Source organism: Phyllopteryx taeniolatus, chromosome 5, assembly GCF_024500385.1.
Source record: "Phyllopteryx taeniolatus isolate TA_2022b chromosome 5, UOR_Ptae_1.2, whole genome shotgun sequence".
Taxonomy (NCBI): Eukaryota; Metazoa; Chordata; class Actinopteri; order Syngnathiformes; family Syngnathidae; genus Phyllopteryx; species Phyllopteryx taeniolatus.
Window position 1 is genome coordinate 30,177,124 of NC_084506.1, and position 10,720 is coordinate 30,187,843.

A 10,720-nucleotide genomic window follows, 5' to 3' on the forward strand; every position below is an offset into this window, starting at 1 on the left:
ACACGCAGCGCAGTTGCTATCCCTTCCCCCGAATGCGTCCAGGAGCCCGGACACTTCATTAGGTACACCTCCACACACTCACTAGGTCGAATAAACAAGTATTCAATTGAAAATATCACGACTGGATATTGTAAAATGTTGCTACAGTGACCTGATTTATGAACTTGAGATACGGGGGCTGAATGGTGGCAGCGACTCAACTTCACAACAAGCAGTAATTTGGCAGATAAAAAAATATTAAATATTCTTCAGGAAAGAGGCTTCAAGTGTTTCTTGTCATTCACAGTTGGACTTTACTATAAAAATAAACATAAAACAGAGAATTACAGGTTGCATATTTAAAACAACCTCATAGCTTAAACCTTTCGGCCTGCTAGCTTGATGTTAATGCTAAATAATATCGATGTTGTGCGGACTGAACACATACGGTGCAGCAACACATGTAGACAGACAATGTTCAATATATTCGGACCTCCATCGAGTGACTCTCTAACATGGACTTAGCATAAAAGTGTCAGTTTCATTTCAAAAAAATTTCCAGAAAAGGCCCATGTGACTCCATTTCTGTTTGACCCAGTTTTTTATCCACTTTGTCCATATTTGGCTAAGACCGCCCCCTTTTCTCTGATTGGTTGCCTCCATCTAGAAGACCCACTTGCGAGAGAACACGTGTTTATGTTAACAGCGCTGGCTGAGGAGCAAAGAGGTATGTGGAGATCTTTGCTTGTGACGTAGATAATCGTGATAAATTCGAATGACCTGATTTCAGGCCTCTCGGCAGAAAAACGTCTGGAACTCAGGAATGTGTGGATGGACGCCTTTAGTCCGCTCGTTTAATGCTAACATATAATGCAAAATCCCATAGGTACGGGCTAACAATTTGCCTCTATGTGGCGCTGTTATGACCCTTTAAGCAATGTATATTTAAACACAAATAATGCAGCAACCAATGCAGACAGTCAATATAACAGTATTGTCATATATTCTTTATTCTCTGTGAAGAACGACCAACATTACTGCTGAGTTGTGACTTCTGTCTTTGTACGGTGGTGCCTTGATATACGACTTTAATTCATTCCTTGACCATGCTCATAACTCAAAACACTTGTATCTCAAATCACCTTTCCCCATTGAAATGATTGGAACTGCCAGTAATCCTTTCCAACTTCCCAAAGGAAAAAAAAAATAGTATTTTGAATGAGAAAATTAGCACTTTATGATATCATACTTTATTAAAACACACTGGAATTACATGCATAGATTTAAACCGTTTTTGTCACTCGTTATCATTCAATTCAATGTACATTATGCTAGTCATTCTGGTGTGTGCACTTTGGCCACCTGGGGGCAGTATAACAGACATGGGCCAGACAATCAACCAGCACATCTACATAAATCCTGCAGCGTTTGCTTCCATCAGTAAGTGAGAAGAGGACAATTATGGCAGGACAATGTTCCTGTTCGCAACAGTTCCACACGACAGTTCCTTGCTGAGAAAAAAACGTGGCTGTGCTGGAGCAATCGCCGTACTCACACAACCTGGCTCTGTGTGATGTTTTCCTCTTTCAAAAGCTCTGCATGACAACATTGCCCTGACGACAGAACTGCGGAGGATCCTGAATAATTCTTCCAAGAGGGCATGAAGGCGTGGCAGAGAAAGCACGTATCACTCCAGGGGGATGACTTCGAAGAGGAAAACGTGCAGTTTGGATTGGAAATAGATCTTTTGTGGCAGTCCTGGAACTTCTCTGACAGACTTCGTTGTATTAATATATTTTTTTATTGAGAGAAGTATGACGTGCTAAAATGTATATAATAAAGTCATCGTCAAGTCATTGGTGTCATTTGTTTTAAGATAAAATATCTAGGCCACAATGTCAGAGAAAAGAAAAACACTATCAGCTTTGTGTGAGATGTGATTATTTTGAGCCGAAAGCTTTTTTGTGATAGTTTCCTCGATAAACAATGGCACGATGTAGCGTATTATACTCCACTTTCACTCTGCAATTCATTCCCTGCAGCTGAGATAAACAGCACAGTCTAGATCAACAGAATTGAAAAAGCCATTTTTATCACTTTGGTCTCCTTTACCCCCCCCCCCCCCCCCCTTTTTTATTCCACACAAGATCCTTTGGCTCCAGTGGCCACCACATGACACACCTCCACATCAGCACCCAGTTTTTGCAGCTCATCCAACCAGATCTGTTGCTTCTGGGACAGACGGTCATTCGGCCCCTTCACCTCCACCAGCTAAAATGGTAAATGTTACCAGACTTAATGCAATCAGGAATCACAGTGTGTTTACTGTGTTTTAAAGGAACAGGGTGTGGTGGATCTCACCTTGTAGGTATAATTGAATGTGTTCCACACAACGAGGTCAGGCAAACCTCCACGACAGTGCCTGAAGTCTTTCGCCATCCGTGCTATTACTCCTGCTAAGAAGGCTCCACCCATGCATGACACAATAGACTGCAAATAAACACCACCTTGGATTCAATTATAACGACATAACACACAATAGTCTTTTGTTATAGCAAAAGTAGAGATTATTTGCAATGCATGACTTCAGGACATTTGAAAATAAAGTACCTGGGCTTGCCTAAGCGAAGAGAATCGCTCCCAGTTGGCACATGAACAAACTTTACCCTCTTGGGAAGTCCAGACATCCTCCAACATAGCGTGCAAGGTTTCTACAGAAGCTTCACTAAGTAACTGTACACGGGAATCCACTGCCTCTCTTCGGTTCTCATAGAAACAGTCAGTGTAAAAGTCCAGTGGACATGCCTGTGACAGAAAGGTAGAAGACATGTAGACATGCCTAGGTATTCTCCAAAAGGTATAGTTTGTAGGGCATATTATACCTGGTACAGATTTCGGAAAACATCTGGTATACCGTCCATAAAAATTATGTCCCACAACAGAAGGGCAAATAGTGTTGAAAATGTTGAGCCCTCTCCATGGATTCCTGTTCGATTAAAAGCAAGACAGAACTTTATAAAGGCCTTGCTTTAACTTATTAATATCGTTTCTAAGGGTCTAAAGATGGTAAAGGTTACCTCAGTGTCTCCGTTCTGAGGCCAAATCCTGTGTAGTGCTTACCTTGGTCAAAGCCTTGCTGGCGGTAATGAAATAAAGACAGGTCTTCCACAGAGCATATTACAGTTCCGTCAGTACAATCTTCCCCATTTGACGGTACTAAAAAACGTGATTTCCCCATCCCCCCTTCATGGGGAAAAAGCTGTCCTCGGATGGTCACCTGCAGACAAAGGTCCAAAGTTCCAAACGTGTTAACGGCAAGTCCTACAATTTACATTCAGCTATATATTGACATAATACCGACATGTCTGACATCCTGGACATCGACAGTGGGCAGATCTCTGAGCTGCAGACGGTATTTCTTGAAGCTGGCAGACTCTCTCATCCTAAAGGCTCTCTGGTAGAGGGATAGCTTATGTCCCGTTCGCACTAGCGGGTCAGACAACCCATCTCTGATAGCACAGATGGCCTGCGGGGCATCAGCGGTGACAACTCAGACAGAGCACTGTGACAATGAACAAGTTTTTATTTTTTTTTTATTTTTTTTAAATGAAGCAAGGAGTACAGGCACTAACGTGTTCAGGTTTTTTGAGGTGCTGTTGAAGGTTCAGTGCCAGTCTGTCCCACCAGCGCCCTCTACTGTCAGGGCAGTAAACATCCTGCAGCAGCAAGGACCGCAACTCATCGACAGCCTCCTAGGGTGGTATACGAAACAAAACAAAAAAAAAACATTTGCCCTCCACATTAGATTACAGTTAAGTTAAAAAAAAAATACTAGATGAGCAAACCTCATATCGATGCAGCCTCTGTAAGATCTCCACGCCTCTTGATAATATACGAGTGTAAGCCCATCCTGTGGTGAAGCTGCGCAGGAATACTGGGAGCTCCTTTTGGTGACTAGCAAACACAGCAATATGGTAAATAAATAGATCGACAATAGGTCTGTGTCAAACACCACTACAAACACTAGACACTTAACTGAGTACGCTTGCGCAAACTTGATTAAAACCGATACAAGAGCACTATCAAAAACACTACTATTCTACTGTTCTTATACTGACAAGTGTTTGCCATATTTTGGTAACTAATTAAGCTATGAGAAGGGTAAAATATCAAATATAGCAGTACAGTTTTGTCTTGTGTACTGGACAAGGGTGGAGTGCCCTCTCCGGGTCAGGGATGAGATCCTGCCCCAAGTAGAGGAGTTCAACTATCCTTGGGTCTTGTTCACAAGTGAGGGAAGAATGGAACGGGAGATCGACAGGCGGATCGGTGCAGCATATGCAGTGCGGCCGAAAGGCGAAGCTCTCAATTTTCCAGTCGATCTACGTTCCTACCCTCACCTACGGTCACGAGCTGTGGGTCGAAAGATCCCGGATACAAGCGGCCAAAATGAGTTTCCTCCGCAATGTGTAACGTTTGCATTAATCAGTAATCAGGAAGTAGCTCTAAGGTGGTTGGGTTTTTTTGGGGGGAAAAGGTTGGTGATCTCTGGTGTAAAGTGGTTAGTGAGCACATGGCATTCAAACAAGTTTATCAAATTAGCCAACAACAACAACAGTATCCCCCCCGCGCCCCCCATTCAACAGTTTTTTTGTAGACGATTTTAAAAATGCTGTTCTAACCTGAGATCATAACTCGTCTTCAGGTCCTGCCACTCATTCTTGGCTGTAGTATAAAGGTCCATAGCCTCTTCCCAGTGACCTGCCTGCATAGCCAAGATCACCTCCTGCAAGGCTCGCATGGATGCTTCATATCTGAAATGATTCCCACAGAGAAATGAGAAATAATAACACTCAAACTACCTGAAAACACACAATAGGTTCACCTGATGAGGTCGTCTCTGTCCCTGAACACCTTTGCCGTGCGCTGCACAACATAATTTGGGAAGGCCAGACGCCCTGAGTTGACTAGCAGGATGGTATAAAGCTGGCTTTGTCCACCTGCTGCTATCTCCTCCTCATCCATAGTGTCAGTCAGGGAGAAGAGCAGAAGGATGCGAGAGAAGACAGCCCGAGGACCGCGGTGCAGACGCACACAGGAACCTGCAAGCTGCTTTGCTCTTTAAGGGGAGAAACAAAGTGATCATACCGTTATTTCAATACAATTATAAATGGCGGACTGCATTGGGTTATCTCACCTTTTCAAGATGACAGCCCTGATGTTGTTTTGAGGCTGGCTCAGCGAGAAGAGTGACTTCTGCTTGCTCAGCCGGAGAAGCCCATCTACTAGCTGCTGTTTTTGAGTTCCGCAGACTTTTCCCAGATGAAAAGTCTTTGCCAGTGCTTTGAGCTCAGGAGCCGGCAAGAGCTCTAGAACTTCTTCTACATCGCATAGGTCATTCTCTTAAAGAAAAGAAACATTTCAATGGCAAGGTAGCGCAGTAGGTACAGCGACACATTGACTTGACTTTTGCTGTTCTGTTTTTAGTCTGCCACTGCTCTGAACCTCTCTTTAACCATGAGTGGGCCAAAGAAAAGAAAAGTCGACAATGAGTGCCGAGTGTTTAACATAGAATGGACTAGTAAATACTTTTTCACTGGAGTCCGGTGAAAGACTGTATGTCTAATTTGTTAAGAAACCATTGCGGTTTTAGAGGAATATAACATCAGCTGTCACTTTCCTACCAAGCATGCTGGTTATGCTAACAGCCAATCAACGCAGGAACTGATGGCTACGGCTCAGCAGTTAAAATCAAGCTTGCCGGCTCAGCAAAACACATTTATCTGACAAACTGCCATCCAAGATTCAGTCACACAAGACCCTGAAACAGCGCCATGGGAGCTGCAGATGGAACTGATTGATCTCCAATGTGATACTGTCTTTAAAGAGAAGTTCAACTCTCAAACTGGATGAGTTTTATGCTTCATTAAGCGCAGACAAATTTCCAAAAATCCAGAAGATGGCACAGAGGATGCTGGTGGCTTTTGGCTCTACGTGTGTGTGAACAGACTTTTCGTGTGATGAGAACCAACAAAACATCCTACAGATCCCAATATTAAATAGATATATATATTAAAATATCCTAATATTAAATTAGCGAACGATTTGTACTTGACCGTTTATCTGCAGTTGTTTAAGTCAGTTCTACGTTGACAATGCTAGATAGATTGCTTTTAATCTTCTTTTATGTGACTTTTCCGTACTCTTTCCTCCTGGCTCTCACTTACTACTTCTTGAAAAACGATTTCCTGTGATACTTCCAGGCTGAGATTTTGCTTTGACTTTTTTGTAATCTAATTATTGAAGTTATTCCAATAATCATTGCAGCCCTAGTGTTCCCACAAAGTTAAAGCATATAATTGTACAAAATGTCTTTGTAAAATTAAGTGTTAGAATCCAAGGGAAACAAGCTAGATTCCTGACTGATTAATCCTTTGATTCATGGATGTATACGTTCTCAAAACATAGTGTCTATCTGAAAATTCCTAGTGCATTTCAGGAGCAGCTACGAAAGATAATCCTAATCATATCATGACCAGTAATATCAGTTACCCGTCTCCAGAAGACCACCTTGCACCAGCTCCTGAGTAACAGGCCCCAAATCACTGCATATTTCTTCATAATCCAGTTTATCGGCTTGAAGCCACTTCAGTTTCCGCTGAAACAGTCTCACATACAACTTCTGTCCCATGACTTTAAAAGACACGGACAAATAAATGTTAGAAACAAGGTGTTACAAAGGATCAGTTATATGCCCACATACCTGATAGCTTCTCAAAGGTTTGCACCAGCATCATGTCATCCTGGTTGAACAGGGCTCTGTCATCCTCGTTCTCCAGCACGGCCTGTAGGACAGTCTGGAAATTGCGTAAGTAATAGGGAAGTCTTTGTGGGGGTGATGTGTCGCCTGTCTGCTCCCTGATGCTTTTCGCAGCCACACGCACCGCCTGTAAATCACTGCTAGTAATGGAGGACTTGTCCGAGCTTGAAAGGGGCTCACAATCAGCGGGAGAGGGCACTTCGGTCTTAGGTCTTCCACCATCTTCTGCCTTTTGACCGGAAAATGTTTCCGTCGAGCTGGTTCCCTCGTGTTTTGGTTTCTTTAGTAAACTAGACACCTTACCAGTGTCAGGCGTCTCCTTCTTTCGCTTAACGTGTTTGGAGGAAGAGGAGAGGAACGCTTTTGGCCACATCTCTGATTTGGGGTCTTTTTCCAAACTTGCCGCTGTTATACTCGTCCCGACATCGGTTGTTGTCAACTCGATTGCTCTTATTGAGTGTCCGTTGCTTCCTGAAGCCTGGCTGCCAATATTTTCTTTCTGTGAGTTGCTAACATCATCCAAAGAATCTTTAAACTCAGAACATGCATCTTTAACATTTGAGTGAGTGCTATCATTTGTCTTTTGGCATGTTCTAGATAACTTAGTGGAGAGACTTCCTAGGTTGAGCGTTCTGACTACAATCTTGCTGCTTATTTCCCGAGACACATTCGGAGAGGTTCTCCTCTTGAAATAAGGACTTGTCTTGGTTTCGTCCTCCTGCTCTGGATCTAGCTGGGAGGACCTGGGGGAATTCCTGCTGGGTGACACGGCAGTCTTACTTGCTGACGAGGCATCACTGTCTGCTCTCTCAAAGTTCTTGCACTGAAAATCAATGTGCTCGTTGATGCCAAATCTGAGAACCATCTGACCACAAAGAGGGCAGCACAGTTCGGGAGGCTGCGGGTTGCTGAAGAACGACGTGATGGGAGTTGTGTTGACAGCGAGAGCGCTTGCTTTCTTCTTGTTCTTGGAGGACAAACTCCACCTGGGTTTGCGTTTGTCTCCTTTGTCGGCCATGCTCAACGACAAAAGTGTAAAATAATGCTTCAAGTCAATCTCCCGACAACTTCAATTGACGGACCTACTGCTAACTCGCCCATTTCAAGCTAGCGTAGATGGTAATTTAGCTCGGGAAAAAAAAGGATCTGAAATTAGTAAACGCGCGCAGAGAACATTAAGACAATGTCTGCAAATCAAAATAATATCATACAAAAGCTAGGTTTAGGAGCCAAAACAGGTACTCTCATTGTAGCACCAGTGCTACATAACAAACCCGCTTGTCAGACTATACAAGCAGAGCAAAGAAACTATTTCAGACCATAGCAATCGACCCCAAATGCAGCGATATGCTTACCCTTCTCCCGTCCACAATATGAATCGAAATATTTCAGCTGTTTTATATGAAAGCCAGCAAGTAAAATAAATAAATAAAATACCCTAGGAAAAGTAAAATAAATAAATAAATAAAACGTTTCCCATTTTTAAAGCCCATTTCGTTTGCTGGCAGAAAACAGGACAATCACAGTTGTTTTATCACACTTTGTCATGGAAGCTCACTTTTAGATTCCCATGGAGCTCAACAACTACAAATACCCCAAGCTTTGTACCATTATTATGAGATAGAACCGCGTAATAATGCCTTAGTATCTCATAATTATTACCTAGTATCTTATTATTAGGAGATAGTAGGCCTATCTCATTAGGGATCAACGCACATAAAGCCCCGGCCCCAGATAACAAACCTGGTCATGTTCTGAGGGACTGTGCAGCTCAACTCTCAGATGTCTTCACGGAAATCTTCAACACATCCTTGAGTCAGGCCGTTGTCCCTACGTGCTTCAAAACCACCACAAACCCGGTCCTGAAGAAGTCGTCTCCCTCTTGCCTCGATGACTACCGTCCGGTAGCGCTCGCTTCCATCCTGATGAAGTGCTTCGAGCAGCTAGTCATGCATCGCGTCAAGTCACCCCAATTTTCACTTTTCGGGTCTATCCAGAGATGCTCAATTGGGTTTAAGTCAGGGCTCTGGCTGGGCCATTCAAAAACAGTCACGGACTTGTTCTGAAGGCCATCCTTCGTTATTTTAGCTGTGTCCTTAGGGTCATTTTCTTTTTCTAAGGTGAACCTTCGGCCCAGTCTGAGGTTCTGAGCACTCTGGAGAAGGTTTTCATCCAGGATATCCCTGTACTTGGCCGCATTCAACTTTTCTTCGATTGCAACCAGTCTCCCTGTCCCTGCAGCTGAAAAGCACACCCACAGCATGATGCTGCCACCACCATGCTTCACCGTTGGGACTGTATTGGGCAGGTGTTCTCCACACATACCGCTTAGAATTAATGCCAACAAATTCTATCTTGGTCTCATCAGACCAGAGAATCTTATTTCTCACCATCTTGGAGTCCTTCAGGTTGTGTTTTTTTTTTTTTAGCAAACTCCATGCGGGCTTTCATGTGTCTTGCACTAAGGAGAGGCTTCCGTTGGGCCACTCGGCCATAAAGCCCCGACTGATGGAGGGCTGCGGTGATGGTTGACTTTCTAGAACTTTCTCCCGTCTCCCGACTGCATCTCTGGACCTCAGCCCCAGTGATCTTTGGGTTCTTCTTTCCCTCTCTCACCAAGGCTCTTCTCCCCCAATTTCTCAGTTTGGCCGGACGGCCAGCTCAAGGATTTCAGGATTATGGAGGCCACTGTGCTCTTAGGAACCTTAAGTGCAGCACATTATTTTTTTTTTAAACCTTGGCCAGATCTGCACGTTGCCACAATTCTGTCTCGGAGCTTTTCAGGCAGTAAAAAAAATTCATCTCCATTTATTTCTGAAGATATCATCCATCCATCCATCCATTTTCTGAGACGCTTCTCCTCACTAGGGTCGCGGGCGTGCTGGAGCCTATCCCAGCTATCATCGGGCAGGAGGCGGGGTACACCCTGAACTGGTTGCCAGCCAATCGCAGGATATCATACAGGTTATGCAAAAAAATGCAGGGGTGCCAATAATGCTGAGCTTTACGAATATATGTCTACTTGTACACACTAAAAAACTATGGTAAAATAATGTGACTTGTATCGACGAGTATTTTTTGTGTTTGTTTTACTTTTACGTTTTTTTTTTGTTTTTGTTTTGTTTGTTTTTTTACATTCGCAATAGACATAAGCACTTTGCGTGTGTGTGTGTGTGTGTGTGTGTGTGTTTTTTTGTGCGATTATTGAACTGTTAACTCATGTAACCCGTTCAATTACGTTCAGGGCGTGAATGTGCTTTGTCATCATCGATTCTGCATAATGACAGCGTTGGGGAGCGGAGCTGTGGTCACGTGACACAGACCGTCTCTTCTGTACACACGTTCCTGGGCTGCCGTGCGTGTGCGACTTGTATTCAACAACAACAACAACAAAAAAATAAATCACCATCCGGGAGAGCAATCTGACCTGAGCAACACGCACTGGCTTCAAAAGGAGAGGCCAAGAGACCGTACCGATGACTGACGGTAGGCGCACTGACCGATGTTTTTACGATAATATTTGGGTGTAGGCCGACGTTGATTTGAGAAGAAACAAAGCTGGACGTGCTTCATCTGGTAAGCACATCAGTGGGATGTCAGTAGGGTGCAGTCTTCAAAATCAAGGTCGATGTGCAGTTTTGCATGAGAAGAATTGGCTCGATCGAGGTGTTAAACCCGAACGAGTGTTTACCAGGCCTCACCCATTCGCACAAACGTATCTCTACAGTATTCGAAATGTGTCTGTCGTGTATGCGGCGTTTAGTGGCGGAGCGACCACCACAAGCGACCCCCGCAGCTGCGGCAAAAAGTTCGCCATAAAAACGGTTCTGAAATTGCTCTCGGAACGCGTCAAGGGCAGGGCGAACCGCTCACACGTTTTTTGTGGGGGTCTTTTTTCTTTTTAATTTGCAGTTCAGCACC

General features: G+C 43.8%; 1 protein-coding gene across 2 annotated transcripts; it reads right to left on the bottom strand.

Moving 5' to 3' along the window:
• Positions 1 to 1,210: 1,210 nt before the first annotated feature.
• fan1 (FANCD2 and FANCI associated nuclease 1) lies at positions 1,211 to 8,120 on the bottom strand. 2 transcript variants are annotated; one of them, XM_061774738.1, is made up of 13 exons: positions 6,743 to 8,116; positions 6,532 to 6,672; positions 5,177 to 5,381; positions 4,865 to 5,098; positions 4,662 to 4,793; positions 3,825 to 3,933; positions 3,612 to 3,731; positions 3,341 to 3,505; positions 3,100 to 3,256; positions 2,862 to 2,965; positions 2,590 to 2,784; positions 2,341 to 2,469; positions 1,211 to 2,250 (listed from the first exon to the last, which is right to left on the bottom strand). In XM_061774738.1, exons 1-13 carry the CDS (start codon positions 7,815 to 7,817, stop codon positions 2,113 to 2,115), a joined length of 2,904 nt encoding a protein of 967 aa, XP_061630722.1. In that variant the 5' UTR covers positions 7,818 to 8,116; the 3' UTR covers positions 1,211 to 2,112. The 2 variants fall into 2 exon arrangements, 1 of the variants encoding a protein (XP_061630722.1); XR_009788707.1 differs by having other exon boundaries at positions 2,115 to 2,250; positions 2,341 to 2,486; positions 6,743 to 8,120.
• Between the last annotated feature and the right edge of the window lie 2,600 nt (positions 8,121 to 10,720).

Excerpts from the sequence above, each read along its gene's own strand:
- fan1 (XM_061774738.1), bottom strand. The coding sequence starts at position 7,817 with ATGGCCGACAAAGGAGACAAACGCAAACCCAGGTGGAGTTTGTCCTCC. Across the intron at positions 5,382-6,531 it reads AGGTGGTCTTCTGGAGACGG|AGAATGACCTATGCGATGTA; the intron begins GTAACTGATATT and ends CTTTTCTTTAAG. Across the intron at positions 2,251-2,340 it reads CATTCAATTATACCTACAAG|CTGGTGGAGGTGAAGGGGCC; the intron begins GTGAGATCCACC and ends TTACCATTTTAG.